Source organism: Haliaeetus leucocephalus, unplaced genomic scaffold (assembly GCF_000737465.1).
Source record: "Haliaeetus leucocephalus isolate CR32 unplaced genomic scaffold, Haliaeetus_leucocephalus-4.0 Scaffold184, whole genome shotgun sequence".
Lineage (NCBI taxonomy): Eukaryota > Metazoa > Chordata > Aves > Accipitriformes > Accipitridae > Haliaeetus > Haliaeetus leucocephalus.
Window position 1 is genome coordinate 5616843 of NW_010972620.1, and position 22654 is coordinate 5639496.

The 22654-nt window shown below is 40.9% G+C and overlaps 1 protein-coding gene across 2 annotated transcripts; it reads right to left on the reverse strand.

Annotated features, from left to right (window-relative positions):
* Positions 1-138: 138 nt before the first annotated feature.
* Positions 139-11605, reverse strand: ACSL5 (acyl-CoA synthetase long-chain family member 5). Of its 2 annotated transcripts, none has more exons than XM_010564736.1 (20): positions 11450-11605; positions 10793-10901; positions 10061-10125; positions 9880-9981; positions 9447-9546; positions 8045-8223; positions 7303-7335; positions 7034-7085; positions 6406-6479; positions 5876-5953; positions 5535-5669; positions 4945-5079; positions 4775-4870; positions 4165-4237; positions 3176-3264; positions 2979-3095; positions 2397-2540; positions 1332-1433; positions 875-946; positions 139-457 (listed from the first exon to the last, which is right to left on the reverse strand). In XM_010564736.1, the coding sequence occupies exons 1-20, from the start codon at positions 11603-11605 to the stop codon at positions 317-319; spliced, it is 2052 nt and encodes a 683-aa protein (XP_010563038.1). In that variant the 3' UTR covers positions 139-316. The 2 variants fall into 2 exon arrangements, with proteins under 2 accessions (XP_010563038.1, XP_010563040.1); XM_010564738.1 differs by having other exon boundaries at positions 317-457; positions 875-942; positions 1328-1433.
* Positions 11606-22654: the final 11049 nt, after the last annotated feature.

Here is a 22654-nt window from a genome sequence, read left to right on the forward strand (position 1 = left end):
GACAGTGAGAAGTGCATACAGCTGCCTTGTAAAGGCTAAGGCTCTTGAGTGTTTTTGCACTTCAGTCAGAGTCCAAGGAAGATGAAAGTTCTGGCTTTGCCTAGACAGCTGATGCTTAGTCCTGCAAGATGTGAACACTGCCAGTTGTCAGTTATACTACAGCCATCTTCATATGAAAGTCATTTTTCCCAGGATACCAGAAACAATATATTTAAGTTCTCCTTGCTCCCCTCCACTCATGCCTGTGTTCTCCATAGGTCATGTAGTGTCACAGATTTGTTTGGATATGCCCTGCAGTTTAAATGAAACTGGTCGCTTATTCCTGCACACTTGAATAGAGGGCCTCAATCTGCTTCTGGAAGAGTTTAACAAGCTCTGCTCGCTTTGCCTTCAGCGTTGGTGTCAAGAGTCCATTTTCTACAGAGAACATCTCTGTGTGAATGTACAGGTCTTTAACCTATTAAAATAAAATAGTTTAGCACATGACACATAATTACTTAGAGGACAGTTCTTCCCAGCTTCCTTGACCTCAGTGCAAGAACTGAGCTCTAGTAACTAAACTGGTTTTTGATGCAGGTCAAACTCCTTTTGACTGACACAGCAAGAGGATAGGCTGGAACTACAGTACAGCTCCTGCAGCCTGTAGTGAACCTCCACTCCATCTCATGGCAATTGCTACTGTTGCCCTGTGCAGCCACCTGTCTCTTGGCCAACAGAAGCAGCCAGTCAATGTTTCACTGCCTACTGCAATCAGTTGTCCGGGACAGCTGTCTTAGGTCCCATCCTGGCACAGTCAATAACAGGAATGAAGACTTCCCAGCCATTGCATTAGCAATACAGGTGCTAGTGACAAGCAAGCTTTGGAAGTACTCACTTGTTCAAAGGATTTAAGGCCAGCCTCTTTCCCCAGTCTGACCATATCTTCCAAAATAGCTTTCTTCACTGCCTGGAAGAAACAAGAGCAGGAGCAGAGTGAGTGAAGCTGCCATTTTGTAATTGCAACTCAAGACCATACCCATTGCCCAGTCAGTGAAAACTGAGGTTGGCAAGAATACACATACATATTTCAACATTCAAGATTTCTCATATTAAGGCCGCTACAAGGTCACATCCGTCTTCTCATTGGAAAAGAAACAGTGATAGCCCTTGAAACATCAAGAGACACTTATACTTAGTTCCAGTTTTTACTGTAAGGCTGCTTGCATGACTCACCCAGCATTAAGCCAATTTAATTTAGAAAAAAGGTGGGTAGAATGAAGTCAAAGCAATGCAAGATTGGACTTCAGAATCAAATTCTATCTATAACACACTAAAAACATAAAGCCACTCACTGGATTTTTGCAGATGTCTTCATAGGAACCTTTCACTCCCAGTTTTGCTGCAAATTCTGGAAGTGTCTCAGGATCAGGAACCACTATACCTATTAGAAAAGACTGAAAACAAGTGGAAGTAGTCATGGTGAGACCAAGATAAGGCATGTGAAATTACTTTGATTGTCTATGTGAACTTGATTGTGGACAGTAGCTCTAGAACAAGCTACATCTACATTCCCATCCATTTCCAGAGTTTGGAAGCTAGCTACAAGGACTTTCAAGTCACTTATCTGAGTTCTGACAGCAGTAATTGCAGTACTAATGCAGTTTGTTATGTGTGCTGAATGCTCCAGCAATTACTTTTGGCTGGTTTACAGATTGAAGACTGGCCTCTGCTAGCATAGGTGACATCTCTGTGGCAAAGGAGTGGAGAAACACCCCTCCTATGAAGAAAGGCTGAGAGAGTTGGGGTTGTTCAGCCTGGAGAGGAGAACTTGCGGTACTTAAAGGGGGCTTATAAGAAAGATGGGGACAAACATTGGTAGGGCCTGTTGCGATAGGACAAGGTGTAATGGTTTTAAACTAAAAGACGGTAGATTTAGGCTAGATATAAAGGAGAAATTTTTTACAATGAGGGTGGTGAAACAGTGGAACAGTTTGCCCAGAGAGTTGGTAGATGCTCCATCCCTGGAAACATTCCAGGTCAGGCTGGACAGGGCTCTGAGCAACCTGATCTAGTTGAAAATGTCCCTGCAAATTGCAGGGAGGTTAGAGCAGATGACCTTTAAAGGTCCCTTCCAACCCAAACTACTCTGTGATTCTAAACTGTACAGAGCTGAGCTGACATACTAATCCCATACAAGTGAGTAATTAGTCTTTACCCAACATGTAACTTGATGCCAAGATCTCCTTTTCTTTGGTGTCAATTGGTCAATAGGTCCAAAAGGATATTCCTATAAACATGGCACTCTCAGGAACAGATCTTGTTCAAGGACTCTTATATATGCATACATTTGTTCCCTGATCTTCCAGAACTCATCGTGGGAGAAATCTTGCAGGATGCTCACTCCTAACATCACTTACCCTCAGGCTTTCCCCATGCACAAAGACCTGGGCTACAGGAGCACTTCTGATATAGACATTTTCTATCTTCTCTGGAGCAATATATTCTCCTTGTGCAAGTTTAAATATATTCTTCTTCCTATCAATGATCTTCAGTGTTCCATTCTAGAAGTTAAAGGTGGAGGTCGTTAGTTTCAAGTCTCTGTCTTGCTTCTATAAGAAGTAGAAGATAATAGGTTTGGGTTTGTTGTATGAAAGGCACATGCTACTCTGGAACTGGTATTTGCTCTCTACAGAGAGAAGGGGCACTTTCTCCAGTTTCTCCAGTTAGCTCAGGACACAATTAGACAGCTCCTTTATTCTCCTCTGACAGAAACCAAGACACCTTGTTGTTCTTCACTGTGGAAGTGACATAGTCTTAACTACTGGCCTAGCAGGTGTTATTTGAGATCTTGTAACCCAATTGGTCTTTGGAGCTTTGCCTGGAGTTACTTGGTCAATGATAACAAAGTACCATGTAAGGCTTTTATCCTAGAATTCACTTCTCCAGATTACTGTAAACTAGCCAGGAATTCACATCCAAGGTATTAAGCAATTACTCACTGGCAACCATTTCCCTATGTCTCCAGTGTGGAGCCAGCCATCTTTATCAATTGCTTCTGCTGTCTTCTCAGGGTCTTTCAGATAACCCTTGAACACATTTGGTCCTTTAATGCAGACCTATAGCAAGCACAGAACATTGTTAGTCACGAAGTCTTATGTTTCAGTATTTCCTGACACACACAGCAGATGGTACCTACCTCGCCTTCATTGTTAGAAGAGAAGTAGTTCATTTCTTCCACATCATCTAGTTTTATGATATTACAAGCCAGAGGGGCTCCAACATGGCCTAAGAGAAAAAAACAAGGACAGTTATGTTTTAGGGATTCTGCTAGCAGTTGACCCTATGTGATCTAAAGCTAGAAAGACTAGGTCTTGAAGTGAAATGGGAGAACTCAGGTGTCCCCTACATATGAAAGACTTGAGTGATAGTAGATACTTAATGGCTTTTTGTTCACTGCTTTAGCAAGAACCAGTGCTATTTAAAGGAGTCTGACACCAAATGTTCAAGAAAGTTATTGTAATGCCATTTTTAGACAGTTAATGTGGGATAAGTAGTAGCTAAGTCTCAATGCTTAGAGCCATTTATTGGTGTAAACAACCACACCCACCATATACTACACTTGCCTCCGCAGAATTGCCCCATAGACCCTGGTATTCATTTGCATTTCATCCTCATTATGCTCTGCCGTTACTGTGTTCTCACAGATAGTGACCTGAGCTTGAACTTAGAATACCTAATATTAAAAACATCCTTGCTATGATGAAAGCTAAATCTTCAAGGTCAGGTAGTTCTTCAGGAAAATAGTCAAGTATCATCTCTGATATTTTAGTCATAATTCTTTAAGTAAAACAAGTTATTTGGGAGCTAAAGCTAGTTTCTTAAAGCCTTTTAGGAAGTCCTTGTCCAGTTTGCTCAGGTCTGTACAGACACTCCTTTCCTGTAGACTGGGACAGGGTCTAAGCTGACCTACCTCACTTTACATAAGAGATCCTTGCCTACTTTAGTCAAGAATTTTGGTACCTATTAAGCATGCAGGTGACTGTTGCTACCAAGAATCACTTTGAAGTTAAGTACCCAGGATTTAATTTTTACTGAAATAAAAGCAGTAGAGCACCTAAGCTTGAGTGACAGCTCAAGTTGACAGCTCAGGAGGGGGGAGGGGTGTCCAAGTCTCAGCTACCATACCTGTTGTCCAGTCTCCAGGCATTGAGAAAGTGCATCCAGCTGAGCATTCAGTCTGGCCATAAGCTTCAAAGATCTGTGTGAGAAAGGATGAATATTCTTTGAACATCAAGTCCTTGGTGTGAAAGAGCTCAGTTTCAACTATACCCATGCTCAAGTCTTCTTAGGAAGGAAGCCAAGACAATCTTGGCCTTTAAGACTTCTTGGTCTTATTGGTGTAATCAGATGTTCTTCAAGTTCACCTATCCATACCTTGCTTTGGTCACCTCATTCTCTGAACTCTGTTCTCAAATGTACTACATTGGGAGCTCATTGACTGTCAGGATAAGCCACAAAGCTCAGAGGCAGCTGCCTGGCTTTGAGTGCTGCATGTTCCTATTTCTGCTGCTCTGTTCCTCTTCCCAGAGCCTACAGGATAGGTTTTTGGCAGTGTAGTTTGAAGCCAGCCCTGCAGAATTTTTTTCCTGTTTCAGTTAACTCAGATCAAGTAGCCTGTAAATACTGAAGACTGACAGCAATCTCCCCAGGAACAAGCTGGACTGGACCACAGCTTATCATTGGTCACTTATTTAGACATAATCAGGTCTTACTTAAAGAAAAAAACTCAGCTTACCTGACAGCCTAATGCTGCTCTAAGAAATGTCAGTACAGAAGGAGATATAGGGGCTGCACCTGTCACCATTATACGCACTCTTCCACCCATGGTTTCCTACAAGTGAAACAGGAGCCATCAGATTCTCCAATACTACATTGCTCAGCTTACCTACACTTGGAATAACTTACCTGAACTTTTTTGAAGATTAGCTGATCCCAAATGCTGTCATTTCGAATTATGCCCTGTTTTATTTCAGCCATCTTCATCATCACAGCAAAGTTTAACAGGCAACGTTTCACTGGGCTCTTTGCACCACTTTGTATCTGCAAGGAAAAGTGTCGGTAACTCACATCTGTCCCTCCAGTTCTTGCTTTGTCAGGAGGCACCATCTCTTACTTTGATGTTCTAGGGTCTGTCTTCACTTCAGCCATGGTCTAGGATATGAAGCAGGGGGTAATACTAATTTGTGTTACTGCTGACATACTTCAGCCATAGCTTTGAGGGATATGGATCCTTTTAGCTTTGCACTTGCTTCATTTGCATTCCAAAAGTAAACAAACTTTTTGTCTCTGAACCAACAGACTTAGCCCAGTCATGACTGGATACACTGTTCTTCTACTCCAGGTCCCAGGACTCTCCTCAGAAAGGATTTTAAAAAATTCTTTCTGCTAAGGAGTAGTTAACTAGTGGTGATGTCCTGATGCATTCAATATTAATTTAAACTTGTATGCATGCTTAAATATAGACAAAGATGATTTAGCTAAAATTGCTCACATACCTTGTCATATATTCTATTGAGCAGTCTTGGTACAACTGGAAATAGCGTTGGCTTCAAGGTTTTCATGTCATCTGTTAGCAGCTTGATGTCTCCTTGGAAGAAGCCTACTTTTGCTCCACAGCTGTAGACCACAGTCTAAAAATTGACCAGACTAAGCTTAGTCAAGGATAATTCTTAGCTTCATTAGCCATAATTATTTGTCTATGGAAAGCAGCATGATTTTCAGTGCCCAGTAGTAGGAAAGTTCCTGTGCGAATAGCCTTTGAGGAAATACAGAATGTTATCATACCTTTTACTATAATGTGATTTATAGAAGCTCAGATGCATACATCTGTACATACCTGTACAACTCTCTCAAACATGTGAGCCAAAGGAAGATAGGACATGGTGATATCTGAACTTGTACACTCAACTGTGTTCTAGAGGGGAAAAAATAGAAGTTAGCACCCCCTATGCCTGCTTGAGTTACTCTTAAGTAGGAAGTGAATAAAGTTTGGATCAATTTGAGTACTTTGAAACAGAGACTTCAAATTACTGAAGTAACTCAGGCTCATCTATCACCTCTTCAAAATTTGCAGCTGTAACTCAGCCATACTAGATCAAGATTAGTTTTATGTTCTAGCAAGACTTGAAATAGGGTAGTTTAGTACTCTGGGCATTTAGGACTCACTCATTCTAGAATAACTTCTCTGTAGAAGTTCTTGTTCAAGGTTAAACCAAGTTTCTTGCAATACTATTGTCCCATTGAAATATGGGCATTTACGAAAGGATGAGTTTGCTGGGAGTGAATGGTTTGCAGAAAATGCCCATGTTAAAGCTAGTTTCATGACTAGGTGACATAGCCTAGAGATCACTATTAGCAGTAGCTTACCTCTGTGCTTCTAAGGAAGGCAGCAGCATTTGCAACAACATTTTGATGTGTCAGCATGGCTCCTTTAGGGTTACCTTTGGAGAGATCAAGCAAAGTCAGCTGTGGCTCTGACTGCTTCTGCTGTCAGTTTCCCATGTCTTGTTTGGCTCAGTTTGAACTATCTTGGTATTAGGCTGAGTCATAGTATGCATTGTCTTAAGAGATCACAAATATGCCTCATCTTGAGTGCTTTCATCTATGAATATTATATAAAGGAAACATCTACTGAAACAGCAGAGTAATTGGGAGTAGCATAGAGAATGCTGAAACAAGATGTTTCGCTAGCCCCTGTGGATCAGAATACAGACACAGTTAAACAACCAATCTTTTTAACATTAAGACTCTGTTTTTCATAGGGTAAGACAACATGAATTTGGCTATTCTTCCCCCCACCTCTAAGAAGCTTTGTCTTATTGTACTTGACTTGTAGTGATAACATCCCAAGTAAAACTGCAGTAGTGGCTTGACGCTATTCTAATATACTGTTTTACTTTTGTTGTTAGCACTTCCTTTTTTTGTGCTGGAAAGCTATTTTTTTCAGCACAGGGAAATTGTTTTAGTGGGGAAGCATCACTATATAGTCTCTTACCTGTGGTTCCACTGGTAAAACACACAATGCAAAGATCTTCAGGCTTAGGAGGCTAGAGGGAAGAAGCCACATAAGGTCAACAGTCTAAGGACTGTGTTGCTTATCAGTGTTTACACAGACTTCCTAAAGTGGTATGAACCAGGAATTCTGTTTGGAAACAGCAAGACAAGATACAAAAAAATCCTGCCAGCCTCCTCTACTAGCAGCATGGCAAGAGGTCTTTTCAGAGACTAGTTTTGCAAGTTTATAACTGTTCCAGAGATACTTACAACTGGTTCTCTGATGTTGTTTCTTCCCAGCTCCTGTGTTAGAGAGAAAACCCAGCTTAACAATTGCAACAGAAAGATGTGCAACAACAGTAGATGAATAGGTAATTGTATTTCAAATGCAACACTTGTTTTTACTTTGCCGCTTGATACTCTGCCTCAGAGAGAGATGTGGGTCTTCCTGAATTTAATACACACAGTGTGGAAAAGCTGACTCCTGGGGTTGTAGAAAGCATGAATCTGAGTATGTAGAAAGTGATCAGAACTACTTAAGGAATTTGGAAGTCCTGAGAGTGGAGATGATAGATACTTTATTTTATTTGGTGTAGGCCACATCTCTTATACTCCACGTTTATGCATCATATCTGGGAGATTAAGCCTAGTGTTGGGATATCAAAGCAGCCAGTAATCTGCACTTACAGTTTCAATTAGACTCAACTGCCAGCTTGGAAGCATGATAAATCCTGTTACAACTGCACCATGAATTAAGCTAAGGAAGTCTTCAGTTTAATGCATACTGACTGTCCACAACACACAGACACAATTTTAGTTAGTGGTTTGAACTCTGCAAGTCCCTTTGGCTGAATATATCAAGTTTCAAAATGACTGGTCATCAAGATTTCAGGTACACGTGTGACAACTGGATAATGCTTACATTAAGTGTCATTGTTGCCAGAGAAGGTCCAGATGTCTAGCTGGCAAGGTATTCCTCTGCAAGATCAAGCAGAAGCCTTTAGTCACCTACCTCAACCTCCTGCAGTGCTAGAATTTCAACTCCCACTTTAGCTCCTCTGTCCTTGAGCTCTTTATCAAAAAGATCCATGAGAATGATAGTCTTCAGACATGGGGTCTTTTCTTTCTCACAGTTCTCAAGCAAGATCTGTGCCTTCTCGGGCTTATCACAGATCACTACGCTTATGTCAGCTACAGAAAAGAAATTACATTTCAGAAGTCTTTTTAGAAGACATGAGGCTAGTGAGTGACAGCTCAGTAGCACATACATTTAGAACACAGCATTGGTTTGTTCTGAAACCACTTGTATTTGTTCATATGAATTCAGTGGCTGGCTTACAATGCTAAGAAGGTTCCTTCTACCATGGCCAAGTGATTGGGCAAACTTGAGTTTCTAGCTATACAAAGTGAGGGCAAATGCCGAGGAACTGAAGACAAATACCTTCAGTCACAGTAAAGATAAGCATTTAAACTTTTGGTATTGCCATAAAAGCTCAGAATTGTCCTCACTGATTGTTTAGATTTAGCCATCTTCCTTAAATATAAAGAAATTTGGACCTGTTTGAAAGAGGTAGCTAAAAGTATTGAGTTAATGCCTCAGCTTCCCTGCATGTGCAAGGGTTTTATGCAATTACAAAAGCATTTCCCCTGAAGTTGGCAGAGGAATTGGATTTGCCTGAACATGCTGCTTCCCTGTTAGCCTACTAAGTCACAGCTGCATAGTCCCAAGGCAAGACCTGTTTGCAACGTTCACCAGCATAACTGTTAAAGTGATTTTGCTTGGCAAATCCTATTTATGGGTTGGATCCCAGATCATTGTGACAACAGTGGATATTTTTTTTTCCCCCCCATATCTCTCCTAAGACTGGGGGAAAAAAGTTTGAAGATTTATTCAAGCTTCCTCACCAGTTTCTTCCATGATGGCATGATAGTTGTTGCTTCTGTAGAACAACAGGCCCTAACCAGATAGATTGAACAGATTAAAGCATATCTTTACCCCTCCTTTCTCCACTCTTTACATCCTGCAACTTTAAATCAGAGACACACATCTAGTCTTAATTTGCATGCAAGCCTGTCTACATTGTCTGATTGTTTGGCAGTGTGGGAGTTCAAGATTGCAAAACCTCAAATAGCAAATAGTTGAGCACTCTGCAAGATGGTCTACAGGATCTAGCAGGTCTTCAGTGGACTTGCACTCAAGACCCTAGGAGACATAGGAAGCCCACTGGCTTCTTCTAGGCATTGAACCATGTTCCCTGCAAAGCAGCTTAATTTGCAGAAATTGTCTATAAAAGTATAAAAGCAGTAAGGTTAAAGCTACTCTGATTTTTGCATCAAATTCCCTTGAACTTCAGCCTTCTCAAAAGAAAGCTTCTTAGAAAAATCATTATGAAATAATGGAAGTCAATAGTTACCTTTGTTAACAATATATATAATGGCCTCTGGCCCCAGAGTGTCATAGAGTGGAACAGCAACCATTGAGTAAGTGTAGCAGGCATACTCTGAAATGATCCACTGAAGAGAGAAAAATGGTAAAGCTGAGGAAAACTAGCAGCTCACAAGACAGGATTACCTACAGATTTCATACAGTTTGACGAGCCCGTGCACACATTAGTAGTGGGGGATGTGTAAGGAGCATGTCCATGAGATTCTTAGAGTAGTGAGAGTTCAAAATCATTGCATTACATGCCTGGCATGCTATGTGCTCAGTCAGTAATAAGGGAACTGGAAAAGGAAAAGCCAGTTGTGATTGTTCCCTGTGTGGCCTCAAGCTATTTAAATACAGACCTTCCTCTCTCCCCAGGGTGTCAGAATATTCAGGGAAAGAATATTCAGTTTGTTGCTTACCTCTGGCCTATTCTGAGCAAAAATGCCAATAAACTGGTTTGATGATTGTTTGCATCCTTTCTGCAGAAGCCCTGATCCAAGGAATTGAGCTCTGTCCAAAACCTGTAAAATAGTTTTCCCCCCACTTTAGTGTTACAAGACAGTATCCCAATTTAAATCATTTGTCATGTACAATACTCACCTGTTTATATGTCAGCCACTGATAAGGTTGGTTGGGTTTCCTGTAGCCTAAACAGTTGCCATTTCCTAATGGAAGAGTTCAGAAAAGCAATTGTAAAGCTCAGTACTGAAGTTGTGTAGCACTTCAATGCAACACTTTAAGTAGGAAATATTTTCAGTCATCCAGCTAACTGCATGGAGCATGCAAATGCACAGTGTCCATAGTTAAGCACTCTGACCAAACCAAGACTGTAAGACTGTTGGCTTTATCCTTACAAGCAATACTTCCAAGATCTGATGATATTTTTCCATTTCACAACCCACAGGAGACTGAAATTGCTTGCAAGCTATCACATATAGCCCACATTCATGGCACCCCTGAAGTCACATGTGCATAAATTCATTCCTGTTGTAAGCAGACAGTAATTTTACACTAAACTCCACATCATAAGGCAAAGTAGAGGTGTTTCCCCCCAACTCTCTCTGATGCTTGGTATCTGCTGACTCTTCACTGAACTCTACCATCTTACACTTCAGATGTTTGTTCCTGCCCAGTCTGCCAACTAAGACTACTTCTAAATCGGGGGGGGGGGATAAAAAAAAGATATGGTCACTTTGTGTCCACCCCACAGAAAGCTAGGAAAGCTTTTGCTAGCCTGAACTATTACTACAGACAAAAGGCAAGGCAAAAGAGCTTGGAATAATTTTATTTACTTGTGATAGGCAAGTACTAACTAGCAGATGCAAAGCTTACCAGAAGCATGCAGTCCTCTCTGGAAAACTTCATACAAGGTTTTACCATCTTCAAAGTAGTAAGAAAGCAGGTTATTATCTGTCAAGAGTGCACCTCTTCTGGCTCCTCCCTAGGAACAGAGCATAGTTATGGAACCGTGCAGAACAGATGCAATGATGTCATTTGTTCCTCAGCCATTCTTCCAGCAATCCCCTTTAAAGCACTTCAGTAGCATTGCATTGTTAGGGAAGTCTCATTTTCCTTCCTGATTTTGATCTACTCAGTCATCAGTCATATGCAGAGGAATTTTCTAGGTGGCCTAGATTAATATTCAATTACAGGTTATTAGAGAGAACTTGACTAAGATTGAGTGCTACCACTTGCCTAATTACATGAAGTCTACCGCCAGCCTCAAAGCATTTAAAATACAGAAAAAAGTCAGTGACAGCCAAGGCCATCCGACAAAAAGCCCACCTAATCCTGTTGCCAAGAGCTGCTGTTTCTCACTCTTAGTGTCTTAAGACTTCCCTTCTCCCCACCATACTGTTGAGTTGTACACCTGGGAGAGAAGGCTGTGTGTATCAGACAGGAGAGTTTCCACTGATACCGAGTCAGAATGGATCAGTATTCAGATTAAGCTCAAAACTAGTCCATGCCCACAAGCAGAGTAAGTATTACCTCAATTCCTATTGACTGCTTGTTCAAGTCAACAGGAGGCAAAACAGGTTTTGGCCTGCTTATCACCCACAGGAAGATGCCAGCTCCAAATACAATCAGACTAATCAATGCTGGTGTTGGGAGCGGTGAGAACAAGACTTGAAGTATCCAGATCATTGTGCTGGATCAGTGGAGCCAGAGTTGAACCTGAAACAAACAGGAGGATTAGTAGACATGAGTTAGAATCACTCACTACCTATGAGCCATGGTTACTTAAGTAAGTAGTTTGTTAAGCAATACTGCAAATCATTTCAGCAGTTTGTCCCTACAGAGTCCTGGTACCATAATGAAGCATGCTTATGCAATGTTTTAAGCCTCTTAAAAGATCTCAAGTCACCTGTCCCCACAAATCTTAATCCCTGCTGCATCCACCTCCACAAAAAGCTGAAGCCTGATTAAGTCAGAGGAGGAACAGATGTCAATTCTTTCTATTCAAGAGTAAAAATCTGCCTGGGGAAAACCAGTATGTAGTTTCCCAAATTAAGTATAACCAGAAAATGCCTACAGTTCAGTGACGTGAGTAGTGGAAGTAAGAAAACGCCTCAATATTATAGCTGTCCAATAGGAGGGGGTATTGCTAAAATAGTAGGGGTATTGCTAAGTTACCTTACATATATAAGTCTGCAACACAAGCAGTATCTTCAAGATCAGCTGCTCTTACTGGAAAGCAGGGTTTATGCTGGACAAGTATTTCAGATAGTGAAAGCGTGCTCAGCATGAGGTACAGCACAAGTCAAAACTGTGAAAGTTACGTTCCACTGGGAAGTGGTGACTTGGAAGTCAATGCGTGCAATGGAAGTCTGGCTGGGAAATATAGAAGCAGTTCTGCTGCTTGCATCCTCCAGAGTCTCTTCCTTCAAGGGCAGGGAAGCAAAAATTGAGAATGCAGGATTTCTTATAGGAGACAAAGAGACATCTACCTCAGCCTCCTCCCTTATAAAAAAGTACTTTAATCTGTAAAATGTTCTGGTACGTTTAAGATTGAATGGCCAAAACAAATCTAGCACAGGTGACTGCTTTTTGTTCTGAATTGACTCAGATCTCACCAACTTATTTTTGCTAGTATCTAAATAGCTATGCAGGACATGACACATCACACTTTGCAAGATGAATAACCACACCCTTTCAAATTCCTTCATACAGAACCAAGGGAACTGGGTCAGTAGATAGCAAGACAGCTAGCAACTAACTAAATCCCTGTACAAGAAGAATACCAGGCATTCTGGAGCAATGGGCTCCAGTTACCCTTTAACTATAATTCCAAGAAAGTTGAAGGTATTTTCCAAACAGTTAGTAAATTCAGCCAGGCCTCTAAGCCAGAATTTGAGTCTCTGAGCCCAGACTGACCAGAGTTAGATCACCCATATCTGGTTTATGGCTTGTAGTTTTCAGTTTCCAGTGGCTGTGTTAATCAGCAATCCTAATGTTCTCTAGTGAGGACAATTGTCTTTGTGGTAAGGATCAGAGAACCCACTAACCCCAAATGTTCCATGCAGCAGCAGATAAGTCACTGAAAACCTTTCTGTCAGGGTGTTCTCATCTCCCCACTGACTCGCATGCAAGGCAGTTTCTGCCAAGACATCTAGGATGACTGAACATCAGGCTCTGATGGATAATGGTGCTCGAAGCAGAGAAATCAAAGTTTAGAGAGAACACCTGATGAAATTGAGAAATGCCTGAAGATGATTAAATGCAGCAAAGCTTTTGCCTTCAGATTCTGAATGGATTTCACAAGTCTCTCACATAGAGAGAAAGAGAAACCAGACACTAGTCTAATCCCAGTGTAACCTAACCAGCATCCCTATAGCTAGTCAAGGATGATTTTCAGTTGTAAGCCAAATGGATTTTTAATTTAAAGACAGACCTGTTGGCAAGTTTATCTCTAAAGCCTGGGAAGTATTGCATGCTCATTTGCTTCTAGGTTGGGGGGTTTTTTTAGTAACTGTCTTCATTAGTCCTCTTACAGCATTGAATGAGACTATACATGTGAGAGTCAAAACCTAACATCCTTTAAAGCTACAGAAGTTCATGTTGCGTTAAAAAACCCACAGATACCTAGATCTTGTCTGCAATACACAAAAAAATGCTCTTCATATCTGAAAGACTGTTTCTAATTCTCCTACTTTATAAATAGAATAGTGACAGCGTTTTGCTTTTACTTTCCAACCATGTTTCCTCAGATGGGTTTTAGTCATTCCTGTCAAAGTATGTAAGGTGTGTTATTCAAGCTGTGGCGAGAGAGCGTCAGCAAATTTGTCTCAATTCCCATCATTGGGACAGTTGTTTCCTATACCTAGAGCTTCTGCTGTAACTACTTGTCAAATACAAGTCTCTGCTAGTTAATTACCTCTGCTATCCTCCAAAAGCTACTTAATCCTGCTGCCCTTAAAGCAGAAGAGCCAGCAGAGAGTATAAGAGTCTGTACTTGACAGAGTTTTCTGTCCGTGGGAAGAGAACAGCTCTACCCTAGATCTGTCCTATGGAGCAACTACAACCAGAGCTTAACGCACAAATCCCAACGGCCCGTGCATACATAATACCTGATCTATATCAACTGAGTGGAAACTCAACTCGGTGCAGCACGAGACAAAGCCAGGGCATTTTTGACAGACACCAGCTGCCACTGCAGGGTGAGTCTGAGCACCAGCTGCTTTCTTAAGTGTGTGGGGACAGGGGTGGAGTGCTTGAAACCCCTGAGTTTTGAAAGGCTTGGTTCCCAGTGACCAGAAAGATACAAAATGCACAGGATGTCTCAAACCACCTGTTAGGCCCCTTGTGCAATAAGATGCTAGACAGTTAAAGTCTACTTAGGTTGTCTGCCCTGATCAATGGTCAGGGATAAGATGCACTAGGCTCTGGAGTGCAAAGGCTTAGTTTTTATCAGAAGAGATTACAGTCATATCATTTACAGCCTTGAGTTCAGGAGTACATGTTCTCATTTCTACTGTATGCCCCCTCCCCCTGCAACATCTACAACAATTCCATCACTAGCTAGAAGGAATGAAACAGTTATTCTCCATTCTTCCCAAGTCAGGAGATTCTCTCCACTGGAAAGTAACTGAGCTTTGTGCCTCCAAGCATATAAGTATGAAGAAAGAAATCAGCATCATCTCCATGACAGTAGTTCTTTACAGACAGCAAAACAACCTCTGATACTTGCACAATTTCAGAAGCAACAGTCATGCACTGCCTGGGAAAATGTTTTCTAGAATTATAGTCTTTGTCTCAGGTTTGCCTAAGAAACAGTTTGCGTATGCTTTTGAGGTGATCATGAGAACTTCTTGATCACCATTAGTAAGGTGACATTCTTTCCAAGCAGGAAGAGTGGAGTACAACCAACTACACTGGGGTCACTAATTAATTAGTTAACCACTAGTAGCTGACTCTTTATATTTGCTTACACAGTGCAGCTCTTGGCTGGTGTCCTGCAGATGTGAGCCACTGTGGCAGTTCTTACTCCTTGGAAGCATTATATCCCATCTTCCTCCAGCTGCAGCAAGGAGAAGTCTTGTGTTCTGCAGGGTTTAGGAACATCTAACTTTTAGCATCCAGAGAGAAGCTAAAGTGCAAAAGCTCAGCAGCAACTGCTGAACAGAGCCATGTAAAAACCACAAAGCAAAATCCACAGTAACTTGCATTAAGCCTAAGATACACTTTAGTTAGGCTTTGCTTTCAGAGTACCTCTTGTGAAAGTCAGAGCCAAACAGTTCAAGCACCCTTTGATCTTGCCTGAGAAGCGCTCTGCTAGGGGGTGGGAAAGAACGAGGCCTCAGTAACTTACTTTCAGGAAGTATAGTGCTCTGTGGTTTGAGACTACGTGTTACAGGCTGTTTCTGGGCCTTAGTTATGAAACCTACTGAACTTGGGCTTTCAGTATACTTAAATAGAAAGGCCATTTTTTATAAAGATTTTTACTATGTCTGATAGTACTGTCCCTCCACGAGGAGGGCAATGACACCATAACACTGCGTAGTACTAAAAGTAGTTTTGTCAGATAAATTGAAAAGCCAAGCTTTGATATATATTTTTATATCAGGTTTTCTCCTTGAAAACTACCTCCTCAGAAAGGTAGAACGTTCAACTAGCCCTTTGAAGTTTTGAAAAATTTAAAAGATGGTCAGTATAATGGGTTCTGTTACTGTTTATCCTATTAAATAATACAGGATGACGTTCTTGCAAAACATGCATGCATCAATGTTATATTAATAGGAAATTATCTCTAGACACACAACAAACATGGTTTAAAGAGCTAGAACTAAAGCTCAACTTGAAAATTCACATAGAACTCCTAAGAAAGCTAGAATATCATCATTAAGCACCTTACATAGCCACACAGAGAAAAGGTAGCACTAAAAACTTTTAGATACTAGTGTCTTTTTATCACCACATATTATTACAGCACTTATACTATGAAGAGCAAAGGTATATCTGAACTTAACTCAGCCTGAGGTTAACATCTAACTGATAGCATACTACCAGAGATTTCTTAGCAGGCTCCTGAAAAAACTCATTGTCTTGAACCCTGCAGCTTATCACTGCACTTACACGTAGGTTATAGTAAAGCCCATGTAAGTAACAACAAGCAAGCCCATTAACAATAAAATAAAAGTAGAACTTCATTGCTTATACAGAAAATATTTCAGAGCAAATGCAGAGATGAGAACCAAATGAAAGAGATCAAAAATACCTACCATTATGAAGATGGGGTGGGAAACCAAACTCTTTTCCTTAAGTAAAAGGGAGTCTTACCAGCACAGTAGCAAACCAACACGAATTAGGTAACACTCATGTTAAAAACTACAGCTAGTTCCCTCTCCCCAGTTTAAATAAATCAGCAAGCAAAAAGCATGCTGGGAAGGGAGCTTGTAAATGGGAGGAACTTGCACAGGGGAACTGAAGTGGTTAGAAGAAAGAAAAAAAAAAAATACGGAGGAAGTTGTTGAGTTTTTTGTTTGTTGATAAAAGGAGCTGGAAGTTTACATGTTTTGAAGAGCTAGGTGAAAAGTAGACCAAACCCTTTTGAAATTATATTTATTGTTTATAATCTATTTGCTATTATTTTCTCTGTGTATAAAGCTGTTCTCTCAAAAATAGCAATTTTGTCTCTATAGTTGCACGTACATTTAGTTGAGAAGAGCTTTGTAGCCTGTAATGCTGACAAAATGCTTTGAGTATAGTATTTCTCATATACTGCTGTAACATACTTGCTGGTGGCTAGATCCTCATTTCTGCTGCTGGTTTTGGTTTATTTGGTTTTGGTGGGGTTATTGTTGTTGGTTTTGTTCTGTTTTGGTTTTTTTTTTTCTTACTCAAAAGCTACCTACTTCTTTCTGCTGTGGTATAGACTTACATATGTGTAATTATTTGCACAAGGTAGCAGTGAATCATGTTTCAAACTTCAGGTTTGTTTCCTGCTATGACAGGGATTTTCTTCATGGTTTTACAGTTGCATTTCTCTGTTTAAAAATTTATAGCTGCTGCAGTTTCCCTTTTTCTCTCTGATGCTTGTCTAATATAACTGGAATTTTCCAGCAGGTTTGGAGGGCTGGGAAGACAGTAGCTTCACCTATCTCTCTTCTTTAGTGCCTTGACCTCAGATCTTGGAATTGTTTTCCCACTTAACAGTTTGCCCATCTGAAAGTTTTTCCACAATGCATGATTTCAGAATAATCTGCTTAGCTAGACTAACTATAGCTGGGATGGAATAACATTGCATGTACTTGCATCCAGAATGCAACCCATCCTGGACCTTAGCTTGCTAAAACACATAGCCTCTACTAATTGCAATTGGGTTTTTTTGCTGCTGTAAACTTTATGCTATTCAGGTAAAGCTAACTTACACTGTAATTGTGGCATTATTTACTAATGCAGATATACTTTTAGGGAAGCTGAGGCTTAATTCACTGATTTTGCTGTAATTTTTACATGAAGATGAAAAAGAAATAGCTTGTTCTGCATAAAACTCCTCTGCCTTTGGCTTTGCCTACCCTGACCTGTTCCTGTGGCATTTAAGTGAAGCTGTAAGCTTCAGCTTTAATAGTGCCAGTCAAGGTGCATTTATGCTTAGAGAAAGGCAATGCCTCTTACAAAGAAGGGAAAGAAAGCCAGGCTCCTAGCCCAGCCAGCTCCATTATCACCTTCTTTGAGTGCCTCTGAGGATTTTCCCCATGTAGGTATCTGGCCTCAGGCTGTGATTTTTCCAGGAGGAAGAGAAAAAGCAGTGAATTTGCCCTGTCTCTGATGAGCTGTTGGGTAGCAATGCTGTGTATCTCAGATGCATTGACTCTGGCTGCAAGTGCAAGAGAACATGCCTGCAGCACTGTCCTACCAGAAGCCCAGCATGTGATGCAGAGGTCCCTGAGCCGGTAAGGTTACACTGCATTGCCTGGACTCAGTGGGTCTCGCAGCTCCAACATAATTTGGGTTAAGGGATGTGCATAGAAAAGCCTTGGGGAGGATAGCTTCTCCTTAATGATTGGTTCTGTTTAATGCTCATAAATTAGAATACAGCTGATGCTTTTTCCCAAGTGACATGCAAATTCTGAGGCTTTTAATTTTTGATACTGCCTCAAATGATCTGAATAAACTCCAGGTTTTTATTACAGGCAAAAATCCATTTGTTGCTAGTAATTCTCTGCCAGAAAATATAGCAGTCATGAATAACTCAACCTTTGCTGTTTTTTGTACATGTATATAAAATGTATACCTGCATCTTTCATACCCATTAGCAAATTAAGATGAGCAATAGGTCAAATACACGTATAGAAAGTTCAAGTTTTTTCCTTTCCGTCTTGTGACTGTCACAAGAGATTTGCATAGAGGATGGATAAGATGAACTTTTATAATAAACCTTAAGGTTATGGCATTACATGAGCTTTTGCTTTCCAAAGATGCCAAAAGAGCCCATCTACCTATAGCAAATAGCAGAGGATATAAATAAATGAAGGGGAAGCATTAGCTCAGTGTAGTTTTCTCTGTTGTCACTTCAAGACTTGGATCTAAATTTTGAGTCTGTGGGAAGTGTGGGCTCACTTAATTTGAAGGGGTTTTGAATTCCAGTTTGTTTTCTTAGTGCTATGAAAATAATCATTCTTTATTGCTCTGCTACACTTTTCAAGGGCAGCCTTCTGGCTTTTTTAAAGCAAAGTAACTGCACAGGGATATAAATAATCTTCTCAGAGCATAAGTGGGTTCCTCAGAGAAGGTATTATGGACAGGACGATGGGTTTAGGACTTGGAAGAGCAGCATGCTTTTTGCCAGTTCTCTTACTTGCAGCTTGATTTCTGGTTAATCTTTGTCTCTGCTATCCTCTCCTTTGTTACAGCTGCAGCTCTGTATACAAGCAGAGAAGGCTCCATCTCTAGCTACACCAAGCAGTTGTACCAAGGCAATGGCAGCAGTCTGGTACACCATATTCTTAAGATCTGTGCTTTTAAAACATTAAAAAAAAGGCATTGTAGCCAGCTTCTGTGTCCTTACTTAGGGATTAAGGTCCTACTGTAGCAAATGTTGCCAATAAGCTTGTGTGTATAAATGATCTAGCATATAACAAGCTTTTACTGACAAGATCTCAAAACCTACCTGTGATGCTGTGGAACCCAATGATTCTTCTATTTCTGGAACTCTTGTTTTAAACATGATTCTGAATGGGAGCCTGGCACTGGTACTCTGTGTACTGTATCTTTAAATAGACATAACTAACAAACTGATAAGAAAATGGCTTCAGCCAGGACGGTAGTCAGGTTTGCCAGTTCCAACCAGTCTATAGCAACAGGGCGTGTTCAGGTGGTTGCTGTTACTCAGGCTGTGATTTCTCTGTATGCCACCCCTGAGCCCAGACTTCCTTTTTTAATAAGGTGGAGCCAATTACACAGCTGTTGCCTTTAACCGCACACAGTGGGATTACAAGAGTGCATTGGATCCAGGTGTTGCAGCAAATTAAGACTATTGTCCCACTTGCAGTACTTCTCTGCAGGAGCAGGAAGCCTAGTACTTAGGAAGCATGGGCTCTGATCAGGAGAGATTTGCTTACCTTCCTTCAGCGCTGGTGGAGGGGCTGGTGCAGCTTTCTTCCTTCGCTGCTTTACAACTCCTGGTGGGTGTTCAAGGGTTGGTGCTTCCCCAGCTCCTGTGGCAGGACTAAGCCCCGAATCATTGGTGTGTGGCTTTAATAAACAGGCAACACTGCACCCAGGTAACCTTTGAACCTGCGTTGCAACAGGTTCAAAGGTAAAAAAAATTATTCCTGATCAAATATAAAGAGCAATTTTGGCTGGTTAGAAATGTTAAACATACGACTCTTGCGCAACAGCTTTAGAAGAGAGCAGCGCACTGTGAAAGCTAACCCCAGCCCTGCAAAAGCTGTGCACTTGGGTTTTTAATAGGACTCTCATTTACTCAGAGTATGCATGGGGCACTGAATCAGTCTTGTTCTGCTGAGAAAACCTGCCTCTTAGATTGTGCTTTGAACAAGCAAACATATTCTGATATTTTTCCTTACTGCTTTGTGTAGGGGCCTCTCCTTCATCACGTCCGACCGCTGAGGCGTGGGTTCCCTTTACAGCTCAATTGGTCCGTGAAGTCGTGTGCTCCTTTATGGTGGGGGCTCTCAGTGCAGGGGATGTACGGGGGGCTGGTTATCTTACCATGATGCACCTTTTCTTTTGAACTTGTACAAAGGGTATTGCACATGCTGGACTGGCAAGTAGGCTAAGCCTGCTTCATCAGAGATTTATTATGTTGATTTAAGTGTTCGGGTTTTTTTGTTTTGTTTTGTTTTTTGTCTTCTTCCATCTGCAAAATGGGAGAAACAGAGCTGCTGTGCTTGGCACTGCTTGAGAAAGACTCAGCTGAGAGATGCAGTATGCAAGCTGGGCTGGCTGGTGGAGCTTCTTTGCTTCACTTCCAAAGGCTGTGGATGTGATCTTTGGAAGAAGGTTTCTCCTCATGATCCAAGATAGAAGGCTGAATACCAAATTCCTTTCAGCACTCACTTCATACTGTCAGGACTGGTCAAGATCATGAAGCTTTTGTTGATCCAGGCCTGGTTTGACTGGTGCTGGAATTTGACTCCTGTATGATATTTGAAGGGTAAACCAATATTAACACTTTTCACTTATGATCTTAAGTATTCTTGATTGGGGTGGGGGAATCTGCCTGTATCAGTGGACATGAATAAAAGTGGAAGCATCTGTGCCAACACGAATTATCATCGTAGACCTTCAGTTTGCAATCATCTCCTCTAAGTTTTTATAAATTGTCAGTTTGAGGAGGATGAAAGAAAATGAGTGGGATGGTTTCAAACTTGGTGTAAAGAGACGGTACCAGTGTGCAAGTCTCTTGGCTCCTGTCTGTGGTGCAGCTTGCATGTGGGAAACAAAGCAGTCAATTTAATGCTGTTATGAGGTATGCAATAAATACTAGTAATTAGTAGCTGGGCAGGTACCTGTTCAGTGTAAGTGGATATTGCCTAACTGCCTCAAAAGAGCTAGAGTGACTGACACCATCTGTGGTTTTGGCTCCTAGATACATCTCACATACCGATGCAGAGGTGGAAGCATAGCAGAGTCACATGAGGAGGGAACAAAGCTTATTACTCTAGCTAGCTGTATGTGTAAAGCTCTAACTGCTTTTCCTTCTCCATCCTTTCTCCCTGGTACATAAAGTACATGGCTTTTTACCTCTTTTGAACAGCAAATTAATCCAAGTTGTGATGTTTTGTCACCTTTCACCTATATAGTTGCTTCCCAGTGAATAAAGACCATTGATTAGTTCACTGTTAAAAACCGTTCTGGGAGTCCTAAGCAATGCTGAGCAGTGAGTGTGTCATCTCTGACTTGGGTAGGTTGGGCTCTTAATCAAAAGTCTTGCTGAATTGGTAATGATGGGTAACCATTCTTCAGCTTGTTTTGAAAGTAGGTGTGAGAAAACATGTTCACAAGCCCTAGAAGACACATGGGCTTGCATTCAGTAGTGCAGGCTTGTCTGTGTACATTAGCTGTGTTCCTTGTTGTTTCTGAATGAGTGATGCCGTAGTTTGTGATCTCAGTGACCAAAGCACATGACCAATGACATAAAATAGACTAGAACAGCTGTGGAAACATCACCTATGTCCCAGTTCTGAAAAAGAGAAGCTCAAGGTAGACCTACTCACACAGGTTTTTTTCCATAAGTTTGGAAAAAACATGCTTTCAGTTAATGAAAATGTTGGTAATTTTTCCCCTCAGGACTAAATTACAAAGGAAACAGATGACACATGGAATGAAGAATTCTCTGTAGGCTAGCAGGGGCTCTATGAATTGTACCAAGCTAGTCATTTTCAAAATCTCTGAGCGGGTTATGGCTCAAAATATTATTCAAAGTATTAATTTTTGACAGAAGTGTCTGCATGCACATGGTTTTTAAGCATGTGATAATCCAAATTTTCTTTTGCTAGTTTTTATAGGTGCTAGAAAGCTCAATAGTTTGCCTTCTCTGTTTAGATCCGTTTTCTGTGTTTATCTGAAGTATCACTAGTCACATTAACATTTCTTTCAAATATCACACAAGCAATTTAATCATTTGCCCTTTATGCAATTCCCTTGACACTTGAATGATGAAGAATATGCACCAAAAGGGAGCAAAAGAAATTGAAAGGAGTGTTTCTTCCAGCTTTCTTCCAGCTCCATTACTGACAGCAGGATTCACAGGATATATTAGATACCTGCCAGTGAACATACAAGTGTGTGGTATCCCTGAATGCTGATTAAAAGTGATTCTTGCTGAGATTGTGCAACCAGTCTGAGCTGTGAAGAGTGGAGCTAAAGGTCATTACCACACAAAGCTGGAGTTTAATCACTTCTAGGTAACATACAAGAAGCCTTTTTTTATTGGTCTTGTGAAATCTACTCAAATGCAATAGGCTGTTGAGTGATAAACATGAAACAAACTCTAACCCTTCAGCCTAAATAATTGCTCTGACAGTAGAAAAGTTTGGTGTCAGGATATTATAAGTCATTCTTACTGTGTTAAAGCATTTGTATAAAAGGGATGGATGTGTAGTTAAACTGTTTAGATCAATTAATGAGACTTCATGTTTGAATACTTGCAGTTGCTCTGTGGTGCCCAAGAGCAGCTGCATGCATATTTTCTTGGGTGGTACAGGTGCTGCATAAATTGAAGGATCT

Excerpts from the sequence above, each read along its gene's own strand:
- ACSL5 (XM_010564736.1), bottom strand. The coding sequence starts at position 11,605 with ATGATCTGGATACTTCAAGTCTTGTTCTCACCGCTCCCAACACCAGCA. Across the intron at positions 5,080-5,534 it reads TCAATAGAATATATGACAAG|ATACAAAGTGGTGCAAAGAG; the intron begins GTATGTGAGCAA and ends TTTTCCTTGCAG. Across the intron at positions 4,238-4,774 it reads GAGCAGCATTAGGCTGTCAG|ATCTTTGAAGCTTATGGCCA; the intron begins GTAAGCTGAGTT and ends TTTCTCACACAG.